Raw genomic sequence first — 20536 nt, 5'->3', positions numbered from 1 at the left:
TAAATTGATGTGTAGAATTGATAAGTTTAATTCCATACAATGATGAAAATTAAGATCTCAATATACGAATCCTTCTCTGATTAGTTTATAGAGCAATACATGCATTATTTCTCATGTACTATGAGAAAACTATTTGTCTTTGAGAAATATTGCAAATTTTCAAAATCTCCCAAGAATAATATTTGAAGGGAATATTTCCCTCAAATAGTGTACCAGCATAATATAATGTTCCACAAGTTTATTCATGTAAGTGTCTATTGGATACTTATGAAATCCTTTGTGAGTTTATACAGCTTCCTTAAAAACAAAGCAAATAATAAGAATGCCCTCCTTCCTCTAGCAGGACATAACTATCTTCTTCCTAATCCTTCCTACAAAAAAGTAACCAAGTAATAAATCCATTCCTTTTAAATGCAGTATCTAGACTGGTGAATTTATGTGCTTTCTAAATAAAATATTGGTCAATTGGTGATTACCATCAGTTCTTCTTATGTTTAGTTTGACCATAAGTAGTATTAAGCACTCCCATCCCCCCTTCTAGTTGTGTTGGTGCTGTGCCTGGTATTTACTATGCTTGTGTTTACTGAAGAACCAAGTTCTATATTTTAACTGGAAGCCTGAGTGTGGAAGATTCTGGCAGAAGTGGAAGCACTTGTATAGAGGACTTATGAAGTCATGTCCAGAGCAGCTGCTGATTGCAAGAGTTATATTCAGGGAGCTGTTGATTTTCCATTGTGGGCAGAATCACTGCTTCCTGATAAGTAAGCAGAGATTGAACAGAAGGCAGACAGTTTCTCTAGAGCAAGTGAATTTAGCAAGCAAACAGGAATTTGTGACTGCAGGTAGGGGAGAGTCACTAAGAAATTTTCCTGAGCCGGTGGTATATATTTGGGTAACCAGAGATCCTGAGAAAGAAAGAATAAGAAATAAAAGACTCTATGAAAATGAATGAACAGGACGCAGTGTTTGTGATTTTCAATGCTTATGGCAATGTTTGTGTTTCTGCCTAAAAAGATATTGCATGCATTTGCAAAAATTCAGAGTTGTGGTAACTCTTGTGGCACTTTTTAGCTTATGGCAGGTGACAAACACTTATCAAAGTCTTAACTGAGAAATGAAACACTGTAGTAGGAACCATTGTGGAAAAATAGTTGTCCATAAAATAAACAAAGAAACAAGTCAAATGGTCACAAATGGAGCCCAAAGTAAGATACTGTATTTCACTAGAGCTCAGAAACAAGCCTTTAGTGTAGAAAAAAAGCATAAGTAGTAGATCCCTGAAAGGTTAGGGTTAGGGTCTCATCAAATCGGCGAACAACTATCCCTCATGTGAGAACATTTCATCCTGCAAATAATTGCTACAAGGTCTTATAAAGAAAACATTCCGTTTCCATTAAATGTGAACGCTTTCCACATCTGTAAGGCTCCAATTTGTAAGCAAATATGGCCTATTCCTGCAAATATGATTTTCAAGATAAGAACAATTAATGGAAAATATATCTTTAAGGAATTGTTACAAATTATGCAAGGGAGACTCTAAAATTATTAGAAATAGACATAAAAACAGATTTTTGTGATAGGATTACTTCCATGGAAATGAGATAAAAGAAAGAGTAATACCAGTCATACTAAAGTGTTTAGTTTAATTTGATTTGGTTTGGTATGAATTTGGATTGGATTGGTTTGTAAAATCAACTCATGTTCAGAAAACTTATTTTCTACTTATTGTGGTTGACATGTATGAAAAATACCGTGAATGGGAATGGGAAAAAGAGAACTCACTGGACGCTATTTGTATAATAACAGTTATAAAACAGGCATCAGGATACAGAGAAAGAAGGGGGGGAAAGGAGAGAAAGTCTGCAAGATGATAATAAAAGCAGGTGAGGGGATAATTTGCCATTAATCAATTCCTGTCAGAAGCCAAGTTGAGGAAAAGACAAGTGTGAATGCCTGATTTGTTTATTCAGTGTCTAGGGAATAAAGACAAGTTTCCCAGTTCCCACTTTCTCAATTCTTTAGACTTTGTTCTGATGAAATAATGCATTCTTCCTTCTGTTTCAGAATTTATTGTTAAAAGATGAATTACTGCTTCAGTGGTTTCTGAATCCAAATGTTTAACTAACTTCTTACCAGCTCTTTGGTGTGGCTATATATCTATCTGTGTGTGTTTGTGTGTGTGTGTGTGGTACTCAGCTTTGTTCGGGTATTTTCCCACATCATTATAGTTGTGCTTTTAAAGTTGTAGCGACATTTCGGCAGAATCTCATCTACCATCATCAGGCTTCTGTATTGTGTTTGTCTGTGAGTCAGGCTTTCAAAGCCATTTCTGTAGAAATCAATGTAAATTTTTAATTCCCCTTTTATTATTTTTATAAATAACTCAAGGTGGTAAATGTACCTAATGCTCCTCCCTCCTCCTATTTGCCCTGAAACAACAATCATGTGAGGTGAGTTGGGTTGAGAGAAAGTAACTGGCCCAAAGTCACCTAACCAGCTTTAATTCCTCAGGCAGGACTAGAACTCACAGTTTCCTGGTTTCTAGCCTGGTACCTTAACTCAGGGGTGGGATTCAGCTGGTATGGACCAGTTTGGGCAAACTAGTAGTTCCGGTGATGAATTGGCCCCATCCACCTGCCCCTGAACTATTCTGTCCTATATTTGCTTTGCTTGAAGCCCAGCTGATTGGCGCAGTGCGGATTGCCGTGCATCAACTGTTTTTACTCACTGAGGTAAAAGGAAAGTTTTCTTGCTATTTTCAAATAGACCCTGTGCGCATAGCACGCATTTGGTAGACGTGCACGCACAAAGCGCGCACTCACCAAACCGGTTGTTACACTGCTTGAATCCCACCACTGGCTTTACGCACCACTGGATCAAACGTAACATACTATATCAGCCATTATATACATCATATCAGACATCTAGTAGGGGTCTTCAGCTAGTTATCCCTGCTAGGATAGCTGCCACAAAATATTTATGGAAAAATGTTTAATAAGTAATGTCATTTTGTAAGGTACTTTTTCTGAGAACTGTTGCAAAATTGCCCTCCTTTGATCTTTTAGGTCCTTGTTTGCTTGTGTGCTTCCCTTTTAATAATTTTTTTCAGGTACTTTTGCAACCAAAGTAGTATTGTTCCACATTTAAAAAGTCCATTCACTTACAATTCTGTTATAGTGCTGGATAAATAGAAACTGAGGTGGATAGGGGATTTTTTTCCCCTCACTCCATTGTGTAAAAAAAGTATTTAACATTTCACAAACTTGGGGAGGAGGGAAATCTTTGAGAGAGAGGATATGTGTTTCTGAAGTAGAAAGATAATCCTTCTCCCCATTTCAGTATGTTAAAAATAGACACAGATCTGTGATATAAATACAGTGGATGCAAATCTAATTCCCTTGGCCTTGGCTTAATGTCCTGTACATAAGATGGAAAGCTGGGGCCCCCTCTTACCACATTCTCTGGTTCACCTCTTTGTCCCCATCTCTTTCTTTGGACTAGAGCAGCGTTTGCCATCTGGTGAGCCGCGGCCCACTGGTGGGCCGTCAGAAAATTTTGGTGGGCCGCAGAGAAATCTCACCCCCACAGCACCCCGCCAAAACAATTAATCCAGGCTGCGCAGAAACACAAAGCTGCTCAGCCCACATGGCCCACAGGAACCTTCTGCACCCACTCATTCCTTACCCAACAAACTTGTCTGCTAAGTTGCTATTTTTCCTTTTTCCAACCATCATTTGTTCTGCTGTGCCGGGAGATTTAGATTAGCTAGGAAGGAGGAAATGGTTGGATTTCTTGCTTTCTAGCTAAGCACAGCCGAACCTCCCTTAGGACTGAAGATTTGCTTGCAAGCAAATTCAGTGCAGACTCATGGCAAGCAAATTTGAGAGACTGAGCTAGCTGATGGCAAATAGATAGATCTCTGAATGAATCTGTGATTCTGTGAGCAACTCAGTCTGCCTGCTTTGCCTGATTTTGGATAAAAGTTGCTTTTTTATTAAAAAAAAAAGTCAATATTTACATACATGGTGTGTTGTGAGTTAATTTTGTGAGTTTGCTTGCAAGCAAATTTTCATGACAGACTGAGCTAGCCAATGGCAGATAGATAGATTTCTGAATGGATCTGTGATTCTGTGAGCGATTCAATCTGCTTGCTTTGCCTGATTTTGGGTGAAAGTTGCTCTTTTTTATAAAAAATTCAATATTTATATAAATATTTATAATAGTTACATACAAGTCATGCCCAGCCAGTCACATGACCATCAAGCCCCACCCACAAATTAGGCCACACAGAACAAGTTAGTGGTCCTGGGATCTAAAATTATGAGTTTGGTGGTCCCTGAGGTCCAAAAGGTTGGTCACCCCGGACTAGAGGGCATAGTAATTCCTTCTTCCATCATCCATCACCTATTTTTCAAGGGGCATCTCATACAACATCAGCTGTGTAGTGTAAAATATGGCATCTAGATGATTAAATCCTTTCTCTGTGAGAGCTAGGCCAATTTCAAAAGAAATAAACAGAAGCACAGTTTATTTTTATTTTTTAAAGGTAAAAAGTACTTTCTTTTCACTTTAAATATCCAAATGCCTAACAGTCGGTGTTGAGGTAAATAAAATACAGAGCCGCCTAGTCTTGTCATACAGCTAGCAAATTAAGATTTTAAAGAAAAGAAAACCCAAAGCTCCAGAGATGAGTATATGGTTGATATATGTTCTTATTTTCCCATGACTACATTTGAATTGATATTATAAAGTGTAATAGGACTGCATCTAAAAGGCTGTGGTATAGTTTCATCATTTCCAAATAGAATAGATTTAACCAATTTTTGATTCTGGTGATTTGGCTCCAGAGCGTAATAATCTGTTTTTGGGGGGAGAGATCCAGAATTGAGAGGTCCTTCACTGTTGTAGAAAGGGAACAGAATGATAGTTTGTGCCAGTGCTCATCCTAACTATGACTGTGTGCCTTATCCTAGACAGTCCTCTGAAGCATCTTTACAAAGATATAGAAGAAAGAAAAAACTGTACAATTCAACTCTTTCTCACCTCAAATGTGAAAGAGCATCCTGTATGAGATTTCAGTTTTTTTATTCTTTTAAAACAATTTGTACTAATGATTTATATGATTGCTGATTTTGCTATATAAAAATCCAACCCAATGCTCTAAAAAGAAAAAGTTTATTTAAGTCCAATCTTTGAAACATAAATATCATGGCATAAATACATTTGATGAAATATAAAATATAAGGTAGTGGGCAAATGATTCCTTTTGATTTAGTAAAAAAAACCATTTGAGTTTGGGATGAATATTGGTTTTTTGTTTCAATATATAGCCCAAAGTGATAGATTAGTATAATAGGTCGGTTTTTATTTTATAAAATGTACAGTTTTGGCAATAAAGTTTTGGCAATAATTTCTGCAAAACCAGGACATATGTTTATAATTTATGTTGTTAACAATTATACCATATAAGTAACAACAAGCAAAGTTAAATTAATGAGTGGAAATTTTCCTTTTTTCTTACAGATTTGGGATATAAGTGATGATGAAACACTCTGAAAATCTAATGTGTGAAGTAAAAGACGACCAACAAGCCGACTTATTTTAGGGTTCTGTGGGTGTATTTTTATCAGTCATTTAATGATTGCTTCCTTAAATTTATTGCAAACATAAACATGTTCAGTATACATCTTTGATCAAGATGGGACACTGTGACAGTCTCAAAGCCAACTGTACTGTGGGTTACTCCATTTTTTATTGTGTTCTTGATGCACATACAGCTAGTTGTAAGACAGCTCAAATTAAAATTATTTCTTGTTTCTAAATACAGCTTATATTTATATTTTTCCTTTATTGCATATCTTTGCATCTCTCCCCCACCTGCCCCCAATTAGAATGTTTCTTTTAAGTAAATGTGAAAAATATTTTACAGGGTTTTAGGGACTTGTCATTATTGTGTAAGACTGAAAACTGAACCAGTGAAAACTAACCTACACAGAGGGAATAAATAAAACAAAGCAGGCCAGATGATTTGGGATACAAAAAGACACTGGGTCTTTTTCTCGTGATTACTATTTGTACAAGGGACAGGTAGGAGTTCTATCTTCTCCCCTCAATTCAGTTGTCTTCATCCATCCCTTCTCTCAAAAATCAGGGACTCTGAATAAAATAAGCTGCAACTTTAGACAAGCAAGTACATTCCATTAACTTCATTGCACGGACAGCAATTTAGATTGGAGCTGTCAAACTATTTCATAGACCTACCTTTTCCCTTATTGCAAATGATTAGTAGTTTATATCCCTGTAAAATAAGGAAATAAAATTCTAACTCACATTAAAAGTGTGTACTGAATAACAGTTCCGCAATAGTTCTGAATAATTAATGTAACAAATATGATATTTGTTTGAATACATGGACAAATCTGTTTTTGCTTGAAGATACAAAATGTTAGCTAATAGAAACTGTGGGCATTGTTAGCTTCATTGAGTTTAGGGAAAAGCCTTCCTTTTCACCCATTTCTTTATAAGCAGCAAGGCAATACAATGCAAACTGTCTTTTTTTTTTTTTTTCATTTTAGGAAATGCTATACTGGTCTCTATCCTGAGCAGTAGCCCCATATACTACTAATATCTGTTGACTTAGCTTTCCTCCAAAAGGAACTCCCAGTGACATAAAATACCCAGACAAAGAGACCAAATATTTCATATTCTTCAATCTTGTATAACTTTCCTTCTATAAATTATAATCATAAATTTGCAGAGAGGTTCAGAATATGCAATTCATGATATATTTTTTTAATTTTAATGGTGCGAGTTGGTGATTCAAATCTATGTTACTCAGTTTATAATTTCCACTGTTTACGTTTATAACTGCTTTACTGATGCAGCATTTAGTAAGGAGCCTAGCTCCTGTACAGTATTTCCAGTACTGTTGTTCACTGGCTAAATTTCTTGATCATTTAAATCTAGATTTGAAGAAGGCATGATTTTAAAGAAAGCTCAGTTTGTATAGTAAACCATTCCAGTAACATAAACGTTATTTGCTATTTTTCTATTGTATTGAAATGCTTGTATTATAAATTAAATAATTAGCTAGTAATTTTCAGGCTCATTTTACTAAAAAAAAAAAATCGTACTGGAGAAAATCAGGATTTTACCGCTTGTTATGAGTCACTCCACACAGACGTCATTTGGAGATAGTGAGCAGGAAGCTCTGTTTTGAAATTTTACAGGCTTGGTTTGTTGAGAATCAAAAACAGCTTAGTGTCTCCCAGGAATACTATCCAATGAAATGTCTGTCTTGATTCTTGGATTAACAACTTTCAATTTGTCAACTCTTTTTTCCCCACAGAGAAAAACCTATATATGACATTTTAAGCACAAGGTAATATGATGTTTCCTTGCTTAGCGATCTGAGTAACTTAAGAATTGTATAAGACTGAATTTGCTTCCTGTCCAGATGCTTTCCAGATGTCTGTGTTGGGCAGAAGTGCCTCAGTATGACTTAGAAGATCTTCTGTTCTTCAATTTTATTGTTTTTCCTCCTCTCGTGTGACAAAACAGAATGTAAAATGTTGTAAGCACTTTAATTGAAGGGGGCATAATGAAAACTTTTAGTCAAATGAGTGCAATGTACATTAAAAGAACTTCCAAGCACTTTTACTTACAGCTCTGTATCCATTGAAAGTGGGATCTGTTACAGCCCATATAGTTGCTTCCAGAATGGAAGTGCTTTGGATAATGGGCATGGGCTTTTAAATGATTGGGTTTTTTTTATTATTATTTTGTTTTAATTTTGGGCTGCTATGACTTCCCCAAATCAAGGACAAAAATCCTGAAAATTAAACACTGTGTTACACTCCTTAGAACTAGAACTTGATGTAAGCAAAAAAAAAAAAATGATACTGGCTTTATTTAAAAGCATAAGGAAAACATAAATGTGGTAACTATTCATTCTGCCAGTGACATCTGCTCAAATATTAATATGGAGTTTAATAGGCCAGACAGGGAAGTCTTTGGTCTATCTGAAAGGAACATATTCTTTAGTTGAGCTTGAATTCTTGTAATTACAAGAACATGTCTGTGTAATTCTTTTGGCAACAGGACAGGAGTGCTTTGCTACTGCATTTTTCTGGATTTATTATTTGACTTCTCAGTCTAGGCTACAAAATTAGCCCTAAGATTTCCTAGACATTTCTTCTTTAAATATTAGCTAGATTCAATCCTGGGTTGTTGTTTTTTAATAGATCAGCCAAGATTAGCTACTTGATGCCATCTGCTTGGTCCATCTGGCTCCATGCTAAATAGTGTCCTGTTTAATTCTCCTGGCCCAGAGCTAAATATGGACAGTTTTGCTTTAAGTAGATAAATGGGCTATATTATCTTTTCATATAGCAATTATTGCTCATGATTTTTTAATTGAGAAAACTAGATTATGTATGTATGTATGTATGTATATATGTATGTTTTCTTAAGTTTTCGCGGGTACTTACATGTATGGTATTCAGCTTTGCTTGGGTATTTTCCCACGTCATTGTAGTTGTGCTTTTAAAGTTGTATGTATGCATATACTGTATGTACTGTATATACAGTATCCATGTGACATATAAAAGTATGCTTTTAATCACTGCTATATAGGGCCATCAAGATTTGTTGTACAGAGGTTTTTCACGGCTTGTTTCCTTATCCAAGATGACAAGATGGAATAGCTCTGGGTTTGGGGTTCATTGAATCGTCATCTTTGGTCTTGGACAAGGTGGCACTATCTCAGGCATACCCAGTGCATAATTTGGGGATTCTCCTGGACTCAACCACTTGTGCTCAAGGAGCAGGTAGCAGTCATGGCCAGGAGGGCCTTTGCACAACTGCAACAGGTGAGCCAGTTAAACCCTTTCCTGGATCAACAGTCCCTGTTCACAGTCACTCCTGCCCTAGTCACCTCCTATCTTGACTATTGCAATGTGAACTACATGGGGCTGCCTTTGCAAAGTATCCAGAAGCTTCAGTTAGTTCAAAATGTAGCAGCCCACATGTTTTTGTGCAGGCCTAGGTGTATGCATATGTCACCTCTCTTGCATGAGCTGCATTGGCTGCCAGTTTGATTCTGTGTCCAATTCAAGGTGCTTGTTGTCACCTTTAAAGTCCTATATAGCTTGGGACTAGATTATTTGAAGGACCGTCTTCTCCCAGTTACTTCTACTTAACCTATCACAGCAGGGAGGCAAGGAATACAGGGGTCCCCTCTCCTAAGGAGGTACTTTAGTGGGACCAAGAAGAAGGGCCTTCTCTGTGGTGGCTCCTTTCCTGTGGAACATTGTCCCCACAGAAATAACATTGGCCTCGGCTTTGACATTTGTTCACAGGATCTCTTTCATAAGACCTAGTTTTGCCTTTGGGCCTGGGGAATTCAGAGTGAGATGGAGCCCATCAAATGGGCTGATTGATTGTTGTTGTCAGAGGAATGGGACGTATTGTTTTTATATGAGATTTTTATCTTTGTAAGCTTCCTGGAATCACTGAGAGTAAGTTGGGTAACTATATAAATGTTCATAGAGTTAGATTAGGTTAGAGAGAAAGAGAGAAAGAGTATTGGCAGATAATTTCAAATCTAGAAAAAACAATCCAAAGGAAATTACATCAGAGACATTAGAGACTTTACAACTTTTCCAGTGATACTATTCTAGCATTAAGGCCAGATCAAGCCTTAAATTAGCTTTAAGATTTAATTTTAAGGATTAAGATTAATAGAATCTTCTAGCCTTTCACTGGATATATTTGTAAGTAAAGCAAATTTTAGCTCCCAAATCAGTTTCATACCTATACCAGATTTCAAGACCTAATTCAGAAGAGCTTTAACTCTAGGCCTGTTTTAATGCCATCACTTCAACTGTCTTGGAAGGTAAACATAAGAGAATTACTTTATAAACATACTTTCTCTGTGATAAGCTAGAACATAAACTGGACAGGAGCTGCTAAGTACCTTGAATAAAAAATCTAGGCAATTTCCAGATTCTGTACTGTAGCTAGTGTGTATGCCCTTGGGCCAAAGAAATATAAGCTAAATTGCTGTTTTATAAAACGCTGATACTGCTGTATGCCACCTGGAGTCACTTTCATCCAAGAGATAGGCTACATAAACATGATAATTACTTCTAAGAACCATTAGCCTGAAAAGAAGATACAACTAAGGGAAAGACAATATGTGGCTTCTCAGTGGATTGCAACTTCCATGAGCCTTCTCTGTATCAGCCCAACTGTTTAGGGATAAATGAGAATTTGTAGATGCTACAATCTGGTCAGTCTGATTCAGTTTTAGCTGATGCAGGGGTTCACCCACACATGATCAGATGTATGTTAGCCAGTATTGTTTACATTCATTTGGCTCTTTCTGTAGCCTACATCACACAGTTAATGCCAGACCTTTGTCCATTCAAAGGACCCTACCCCGATTAAGTAACATTTCCAGTGACTGGACCTTTCCATAAATGGCATTTACACAACCACCCCCTTGCTGTACAATGAAGAAATGGGAAACCAAGGTTTGTTTGCCCGCCTCTGCCCCACTGCTTAATTCTAATGGAACAGGCAATTCATGTGCAGGAGCTTTGAGGCGTGAATCATGTGGAAGACTTACACTACTGTTCTATGTTTAGAGGAATGCATAGTTCATTTGTGTCATACATTAGCACAAGAAGTAATTCTTGGTAACAGTTACTCAATGTTGCATATACAATAGATACGGTTGCCTAACTTGCTGGCTTATGCCAAACTTACTGCCATTGTTGTTGGTTCCTGTCCCTTGATTGACAACATTCAATATGGAATCCTGTAATGGCTCATTTTTTTTTTTTTTTGCTGGATGCTCACTTTGGATCGCAAGAGAGAAAGGTTTATTAGTAGTAATAGAGTTGGGGGTGGGGGGGAATCTTGTATTTTTCTAAAATAAAGGTTTTTCTAAAATAAAGGAACCAGAATAGGGAATGTAAATGAAAGCATAGGAGACCGGGGGTGGGGGGCGGGGGGTGTCTTTTTATTCCAAAAACATAACCAATGTCCTCCTTTATGAAAGATGTTTGTAACAAATCAATGTGACCTCTGAAATGGCCAACAATAAACAGTGCAGCCAGTCATCCGTCATGAGGGCTGAAATGGCCTCATGTCAAATGGATTGAAGTGTGCTGGAATTGAGTCACAGCTTTATCATAAATTTCAAAAGTCTATTGTAAGAATAGTGATGATGATGATGTTTTTGACTTTTTTTAAAAAAAAATTCTGGACTGTCATGAATAACCAGAATGTCAATTTAGAATTCCTCCCACATATCTTGTTACAAATAGAGAAATTTAACTATGTGGAATAACAGGAGAAAATGTTCCTTAAATGGAGAAAACTAGAAAGTGAGAAGACCTAATATTTTTTCTGACATGCCAATTTTCTCTTCTGTGATGACTGCTCTTTCCTGTCTGTTCCACTGGCAACATAAGTGCTGGAACGTGAGTTCACTCACTGTCTACTGTATCTGAAAGGGCACTAAGTAGAAGTGCCCAAATTGGCCGGCACTCCTTGATCTGGGAGTTGACAAACCTCTTTGGCCTTGGCTTGACATCTTTTTCCTTTATGGGTTTATAAATAGGTAGTGAAGTTGAACTGTGCAATCACGCTTTCCTCCTCTGATATACAAGTATGTGTAAGATGTCATCTGTATAAAAATTAAAATGTGGAAAAGAAAATAATTGGGAAGAGCAGGAGGAATACACACACATACACGCACACACACACATCTGAATATTATACACTGCTGAAAAAAAGGGAACACTTAAACAACACAATGTAACTCCAAGTCAATCACACTTCTGTGAAATCAAACTGTCCACTTAGGTAGCAACACTGATTGACAATCAATTTCACATGCCGTTGTGTAGAAAGCATAGGCAGTTAGCAAGACATCCCCAATAAAGGAGTGGTTCTGCAGGTGGTGACCACAGACCTATGCTTTCCTATGCTTTCTGGCTGATAGTTTGGTTACTATTGAATGCTGGCGGTGCTTTCACTCTAGTGGCAGCATGATACAGAGTCTACAACCCACACAAGTGGCTCAGGTAGTGCAACTCATCCAGGATGGCATATCAATGCGAGCTGTGGCAAGAAGGTTTGCTATGTCTGTCAGTGTAGTGTCCAGAGCATGGAGGCGCTACCAGGAGACAGGCCGGTACAGCAGGAGACATGGAGGAAGCTGTAGGATGGCAACAACCCAGGATCAGGACCACAGGAGCACTGCCAGAGCCCTGCAAAATGACCTCCAGCGGGCCACAAATGTGCATGTGGCTGCTCAAACAGTCAGAAACAGACTCCATGAGGGTGGTATGAGGGCCCAACGTCCACAGGTTGGGGTTGTGCTTACAGCCCAACACTGTGCAGGACGTTTGGCATTTTCCAGAGAACACCAAGACTGGCAAATTCGCCACTGGCGCCCTGTGCTCTTCACAGATGAAAGCAGGTGCACACTGAGCAGATGTGACAGGTCTGGAGACGCCGTGGAGAACGTTCTGCTGCCTGCAACATCCTCCAGCATGACCAGTTTGGCAGTGGGTCAGTAATGGTGTGGAGTGGCATTTCTTTAGGGGGGCACACAGCCCTCCATGTGCTCACCAGAGGTAGCCTGACTGCCATTAGGTACTGAGATGAGATCCTCAGACCCCTTGTGAGACCATATGCTGGTACAGTTGGCCCTGGGTTCCTCCTAATGCAAGACAATGCTAGGCCTCATGTGGCTGGAGTGTGTCAGCAGTTCCTGCAAGACGAAGGCATTAATGCTATGGACTGGCCTGCCCGTTCCCCAGACCTGAATCCAATTGAGCACATCTGGGACATCATGTCTCGCTCCATTCACCAATGCCACATTGCACCACAGACTGTCCAGGAGTTGGGGGATGCTTTAGTCCAGGTGTGGGAGGAGATCCTTCAGGAGACCATCCGCCACCTCATCAGGAGCATGCCCAGGCATTGTAGGGAGGTTATACAAGCACGTGGAGGCCACACACACTACTGAGCCTCATTTTGACATGTTTTCAGGACATTACATGAAAGTTGGATCAGCCTGTTGTGTTTTTTTCCACTTTAATTTTGAGTGTAACTCCAAATCTAGACCTCCATGGGTTGCTAAATTTGATTTCCATTGATAATTTTTGTGTGATTTTGTTGTCAGCACATTCAACTATGTAATGAACAAACTATTTAATAAGAATATTTCATTCATTCAGATCTAGGATGTCTTATTTTTGTGTTCCCTTTATTTTTTTTGAGCAGTGTAAATAGAAATATGGATTATTCTACATTCAGATGCAATGTTCCCCATTTTAGCATCTGCTGTAACGTTGCAAACATATTAGCAGTTACACAGTTACTGATATGTGCACTGTCTCTGCTTGTGTACAGAGCTTTTTCCTCTGTGCCAATCAGGGCAGAGCTAAATTCTCTTATTTGCTTCTTTATAGATCAGTCTAGAAAGTGCCAATTTTCCAAGCCAGTCTGCTTTTTTTTAAAAAGTCCACCAGTAGCTATGGTCCCATTTTGGGTGGCCAATAATGAAGGTCTGAACACGACTTATTGTTTTGTTTTCACTTGTTATGAGAATAGTTTGTGTGTATACATATTATATCTTGGGTGTTTAAGTTGCACATTCTGCAGACAACATACATTAACTTGGAAGGAAGCAACATAATTTTTAAAAAACTATGTATAAAAAGGTTTGTGCACTTGTGTTACATAGAAGAAAGTTTCCAAACCTCAGCTCCTTCCCTAAGTTTGTTTCTGTATTTATTTCTGTTTATTCCATCTATGTTAAGAATCACATCACCTCTTGTGTGAGAGTAGAAAGAACACGGGAGCAAAGTGTTTAAAGGCAATGCACTGTTGAATGATCTCCCTATCATCTGCTTTAATTCTTGATAACTGACTGTAGTTAGTTTGTTTTTTACATGTCATGAATTATTACTGGAGCAGAGCAATTCCTTTGAGATGGCATTGGATTACAGAAAAGTCCCATAATCGTCTGCTTGTTTCCTGAAGATAATGCGCTTGATTCAGCTTTCCCAAATAATGCCAATTTAATGCAGAGCAGAGCAATATAAAGCAAAATTACTAAATCTCCTTTCTAATCCTGATGCCATTCCTTTATTTATCTAATTTACTGAAGTAGACTGCTGCGTATTGGTGCACCATGAAGCATTTCTGCTCAACAGAACAGGACGTTTTCCTAAGTTAACATCACTTATTCTTTCAATTTCTATAGCAGCCCATCTAAACCAGTGACTCAATCATAGGTTCCTTAAGTTAGGACTTTACATACATGGTATGGATGCTTATCTGTTATTTGCAGTCCTTTGCTTTCATTCAAAAGTTGGTTTTGTTCAACATAAAAATGTTGAATGTGCATAAGGCTGACTTGTGTGTGCAGCCACCACAAACCAAAATATGGCTCAGTTCACCCAGAATGCTCTCTCATTGTGTGATACGTGATTATGGATTACTCTTGGTATAAGCAACCAATTATGGATTATTCAGTAGATTATAATTAAATGATAATTTAGTATAAAATGTGTAGCCATAGGCTTATCATATTTTGCAGATTCCTTATTCTGCAGATGGGTTTGGATAATACCATAACCTTAAGAGTGAGTTGTGAAATATTTTCATTCACGAAAGCTAAATGAAAATCTATTGGCCCTCATTCTTTGGATCCCGATCTTGACACAATAATCTCAAGGAAGAAGTATGTAGCAACATAAAATACATGAACGGAATCCTTATAACTGTGTGAGGGAGACACTAAAGAAGATAATCTTTGGGGGAGGAGAAAACTTAATTTGTATTAACTAGTTAACATGTGTATTAACTAATAAGCATTAACTAATAAGTTAAATTGGAAGATTTCCAGAGAGCAACGCACTGTATTGTGTGATATGAAACATTCAAATAGCTTGAAAAAATTGCAGGGTGATTTGTAGTACAAGAAATAATTGTCGTTATTGATTGATTTGAGAATAAACTGCCACAAATGAAGGCAAATATACGTGTCCCAGGATAATCTTGCAGGATTTAATCTGGATCAGTCACTGGGATGAGAGCTTTTGTCTTCCAATCCTTTGGACTTCCAATCCTTGGAGCCCATCCTCTGTCTCTTGTATTTTGTACTTTTTTTTACAAGTAATGCAAAAGCAACTGTTACATTGCATGCTGTGCTTTGCTCACACTGAAAAAGAATCTAGGATCCTTTTTCAATCTAGGGTCTAGCATCCTTATCCAATGCTCACACTGAAAAAGGATGTAGGTGAGCCTCTGTAAGATCTATAGATGTCAGGCAGTCACCTTCCCGGATACTCCCCAGAATGGACTGGAGGGACTGCATTTTGAATCTCCTGTAGATTATATGTTTATTTAATCTTTTTAGGTCCAGGATTGCTCTCTACCCCACTGAGGACTTTGGAACTACGAACAGGATAGAGTAGAACCCCTGTTCCTGTTTGTCCCATGGGACCGCTGAATAGCTTGTATGTCCAGTAGGTGTTGGATTGCTGCCTCCATGAGGCTTCTTTTTGCCCTGTCCCTTAATACTGGGCAACTTCTGAAGTACCTTGGAGAGAAATCAGAGGATGAGGCCTAGTCTCACTATTCAGGACCCAGGTGTCTGTGGTGGTTGCTTCCCATTGGTCGGCAAACAGGCCCAACCGTCTGCCGATGGGCTGGTTGGAGTTGTTGTCACTTGGTGCGGCAGAAGGGGCGGTTGGCTGCCCATGCCCCGAAATAGTAGTTTGTTTTGGCCTTTTTGACCATGCCATGGATTCTCCACCCAGCACACCGGAGACACACCTAGCTTTTTGTTTTCTGCTGACATTAAATGGCAACTAAAATGCAAGTCCACCCATTGGAATATTTTATTTGCAAGGCAAATTAAGACTTGATTTCCTTCCAGTGCTTCAACATAATTCCCATATTGGTTAGGGCTTATGTATTAAGATTCTAGACTGGGAAATACGGGTTTTTGCTATTTAAGCCTGCAGTCAGAAGAAACACTGAATCCTTGTGTCTATTATCTTCTGAAATTAGTTTAAGTGTAGATCCTTGGTTTAATAATATGTTTAATTCTAACCATCACCAGTGTAACAGATGTTTGCTGTGCACATTATTGAAAGGAACCACTTAAATATCTTACCAAATGACTTGGCATTACGAATGCAGGCAAACCTTATTACACTATAAGAAACCACATGCTCAAAGTTGTAAGATGTAAGAGCACTTTATTGTTCATTAAGGCTACTTTTAAGTACAAAAAAAAAGATGGCCTGCCAAACCTTTTTTAAAAATTGCCAGGTGAAACAAGGCCACAAAAGAATGATATGTTACAGATTTACAAACATGGAGAACATTGTTCAATCTGGACTGTAGATCCTGTGGCTCTGTGAAAAAAAAACTTCCATGTAAGAATGAAGCTAATATTCTTTCTCCTTCTCTTCCCCCTCCCAACCCTTTTGGCTTTTAAACAATAATTCTGTTTTCTGTGGACTATTTTTCTTCTTCCAAATGGTTTTGTGTATATACTACACATCACACTGAGAAGATAATCCTCAGTGCATTTACTTCAAAGAAAGTTGCACCACAGTCAACACAAGTGTATGTCCCAAGTGTTGTATGTTAGGACTGCAGTGATTATTTTACGCCCCATTTACTTATCACAGATAAGTAAATTTAACTTTGTAGTTTTGTGCTTCAAAGAAATGTCAAAAGGGTTCTGTATCCACAAAGTCCATCTGCAGTCATTAGTACTTGTTAGACTGCTCAGTAGCCTGTAGCAACAACACACTAGTGGCTATTAATTGCTAATGCAGTGTTCTTATAGAATAACTGTGTTCCTGCACTTTTACTGTATTACAGACATCTACAACAAAAAAAAGATCAACTTTTTTCTCCAGACAAAAACAAAAGAGAATGATTACAATAAAGGAAAGGGAAAAATTAAATAGCTACATATCATTAACAAATTAATTGTTTCTCAAAAAAATACCTACAAATTTCTCTGTACATTCTTTACGCACAGCGTAATGATGGTCTTAAAGTTACCTATATAAAAAAGTTTTTTTTTCTGCACTTTTCTTACAGGGGTAGGGTACTGAATGCCAAAGACGACTGAGCATTTAACTACCCATTAACATGACCGCAAAATGTGTGAAAGGGGCAATGAAGGGGAAGCTTCTCTTGGCTTTTTCTTGCTTTTAAAAGTAGGCAGCTACACTCTCGTATGGAACAGGACAAAACAGATCCTTTGCTGTTCTTTTTTAACAGTGATTTTTATTTTTACAAAAATATAAATTCTGGCCCCAATGCTATAACATAGCCCAAAGAACATCATGTGCACTTCAGACTTTTGCCTTATCCTATATGCTTTCAACAGCATCTATCTTTTCAGGTAACCCGCTATTAAATGGACTAGTTGTAACTGCTGGAATGTGTAGGGACTGTGGGTGAGTTGTGGCATTAAAAACAACAACAGCTGAGCCCATTACTACTAAAAGAAATCTGTTCTTTATGCCTGCCTCTATTACCTAGTTAGTGACTATTAATACAGCAAATGAAATAAATGCAAGTATAACACCTTTATAAAAAAAGAGGAATGTATGGTGCCTTGGCCTAGGTTTATAAGCAGCCTCAAAAATTAGATTTCTGCAATTAGAGCATACATGGATAAATATACTTCAGTTAAGTAAATTTCAATTGAGCAGGTGATTCTCTACATGAAAATTGTTTCTTTTGTCAGAAATGCCATAGTAGCATCCTGAACCTCATAGTACTCGATATATAAACTGCTTCAGTTGAGGCCTGACCAGAGGCGACTGTCCAAGGTTGCTGGCTGCTACGAAAAGGAATATCAAATACAAGTATCAGAGTACAACTGTACCAGCAGTAAGTTTATCTAGGACTGTTAATGGAAAAGAAAAATACCTAGTTTTCAACGAAGGCTAATATATTTCTTACTGTCTATACATTAATAGATACCAGCTATTTTTCCAAAAAACATGCATCTTTTAAGCACTATTGAACCCTCTTACCTCAGCTCTACTCTAACAAACTGCGGTGTGGAAAAAAATGCCCATGATCTGTTGATTATGCAGTCCAGTTGCAAGCACGAAGCACCTGAAATCTACACCGAGAAGACCTATAACCTGTATGAGACTTCCCCTTCCTAAACAAATGTTGCTTCTTGTTTTCAAGAGGCGGAGAACACCAGACGCTTTTTGCCGAGCAGTTTGCCCTCAGAATAGAAGCATCCTGCCTAAAAAGTTGCTATGCAACCCTAACCTCCTCCAATAGTGCAAATCATACACAACAGTTCTTTTCAAGTATATACATACAACATTACTTCACAAAAGGAGAAGAAAGTAATGGAGAAAATCCAGACACAATTCTACCCTCAAGAAGCTAATCAAAGCATACAAGCATTTGGGTCAATCCACTGTACAGAATGGCTTTTTACTCCCCCCCCCCCCCGCATTTACTTGCGTCTACGTTTCGTTTTCATAAAGAGGGGGGCAGCAGAGTTGCATCAGAGGTCTCTTTGGTAACAGGCAGGAAAAAAAAGAGTGCTACATTATTTTAAAAAAAAAACAATTTTAAAAAATCAAATAGTTCCTGCTATCAATTTTAAGGGCATGTGTATTAAAAAAACAAAACAAAAAAGCCCGAACACACACACAAACCATGTATTGAATTGTTATCTCCTTTTATATCACCCCTCCCAAACACTTTTCGTTTCGAGTACTGTTCAAGCTCAGCCAAAACAATACCGACTCATGTTTGGATGAAGAAACTGTGGTCCCGTGTTCATGAGACAACCGAAGGTGAATGGTTATGATTGACCAGATGGGAGGAAGGAGGAGAAGAGGACTGGCCCCTCCTGGAAGCAGACTCTGGACTATTGGACACACCATCCTTGGCAGCTTTGATCTGAAGCCAGGTATCTCCGAGAGCTTTGGCAAAGTGGTCATCGACTGATCCTGTGATGGATACAGAGTTTGTCACTGGCTCGGGCTCCTTGTAATTCTTGCCAAGGCTTCTGCGGAAGTGTTCTTCGACCACTGGATCGCAGGCAGCAGTAGCTATAGGAGAAATGCAGAAGACTACTAAGAAACAGGCAAACTACTGCTTTTCCATATGACTAAAAAAAATATTCTAACTCCCCTTGCAGCTGTTCTGCTTTTTAAGTACAACTACAACAAATATGATTTACTTCTTAACGTATGTACAATATGCATTAATAACATATATCATTATATAATACCATCAATTGCTGTTTTAATGGAAATGCATTGTCCAGATTTTCTATTATTTGTGTGCTCGGGCCCTTTAAATTAGGCAAGAGAAAAGAAAAAGAATGTATATAATTGTCATTTTAGATTACTATGTGAAAGCCAAAAACAGCTGTCTCCAACCTGAATAACCTCCACTAATATAGATTTCAACTCCCACAATTCCCTTGTCAGCAGGGCCATTGCAGACAATCTTGGAGGCATACAAATTGGAAAAGGCTGTGAGAACATGCCGATGAACTCCATTTCTGTAGATTGATCTAATGTTGCCAAAATTATTCCCATTAAAAAATCGGAAAACTGAAAATCAGAATATCATGTGGGTTTTAAGAAGGCTCCAAAACAGATCAAAGAGAAGTTGATAAAAGTTGTTTAAAATGTGCAATTCTTTCCTTTGTATTTCTTGTTCATTTTATTCTAGCCAAAGTAGTAAAAGGCATTTAAATGTTGTCTCTTCAGACTATTTTTCTGAAGCCACCTCCACATTATGTTGTCAAATATGCACAAAGTCAAGGGAGGGATTTGATTCAAATCTAAATTAGCTGCATTTAAATCCTAGTGAAATTAGTGTGAAAAGTTGTTCACAAAATTAAGTTTGCCATTGCTAAAACGGGCTGATTGGTGTACCTCCTGAATCACAAGCATCTGCCTGGAAACAACAAGGGAGGGATGTTAGTCTGCTATCCATTCTGCTGAGCTCCTCGTGTGCATTTGGCTGGCCACTGGCTGTTACTAAAGGCTAGACTAGATTGGCCCTTGGCATAAGCCCAGAGTGGGCTTTTCTTTTGGAAACTGGATTCCAGTTTCTAACTTTATTTCATAAAATATCCAATTTTATATTATATAAACCTTTCAGCTCTTTATTATTATATATAACTGCTTATATTCAGTATTATTGAATTTAACAAAGATAAGCAGTCTTTAAAAACACACAATATCAAATGAGTAAAAATCCAAATATAAGGATTTATACTTTATTGATTTTATTTATATTTTTTGGATTTATAACATGTACAAAGATTATAAATAATCTTCCATTGGGCAATCCAGATTTTCTTATATCAATAAATCTTAAAACTTCTGAAGAGTTTAACACTTCTAATAAAAATAGGAAGATCTTAGCGGGAGTTCTCCTTTTGTACATACAGGAAATCCTCGAGTTACAACCATTTGTTTAGTGC

At 37.8% G+C, this 20536-nt stretch overlaps 3 protein-coding genes across 7 annotated transcripts in view; 2 read left to right on the top strand and 1 right to left on the bottom strand.

Annotated features, from left to right (window-relative positions):
- Positions 1-5822, top strand: part of ATG7 (autophagy related 7) — a 100665-nt gene extending 94843 nt beyond the window's left edge. For both annotated transcript variants that reach the window (XM_026724386.2, XM_026724394.2), the window contains exon 18: positions 5524-5822. In XM_026724386.2, the coding sequence (XP_026580171.1) occupies positions 5524-5556 (33 nt within the window). In that variant the 3' untranslated portion in view covers positions 5557-5822. The remainder of the gene's footprint in view (positions 1-5523) is intronic.
- Positions 1-20536, top strand: part of CNBP (CCHC-type zinc finger nucleic acid binding protein) — a 549700-nt gene that overhangs the window by 214884 nt on the left and 314280 nt on the right. The gene's annotated exons all lie outside the window — the stretch shown is intronic.
- The window catches only part of VGLL4 (vestigial like family member 4), a 97545-nt gene continuing 93281 nt past the window's right edge, over positions 16273-20536 (bottom strand). For all 3 annotated transcript variants that reach the window (XM_026724377.2, XM_087923953.1, XM_026724361.2), the window contains one exon: positions 16273-19145. In XM_026724377.2, the coding sequence (XP_026580162.1) occupies positions 18871-19145 (275 nt within the window). In that variant the 3' untranslated portion in view covers positions 16273-18870. The remainder of the gene's footprint in view (positions 19146-20536) is intronic.

Source organism: Pseudonaja textilis, chromosome 2, assembly GCF_049901715.1.
Source record: "Pseudonaja textilis isolate UNSWEBS1 chromosome 2, rPseTex1.2, whole genome shotgun sequence".
Lineage (NCBI taxonomy): Eukaryota > Metazoa > Chordata > Lepidosauria > Squamata > Elapidae > Pseudonaja > Pseudonaja textilis.
This window is presented reverse-complemented; position numbering and strand designations above follow the sequence as displayed.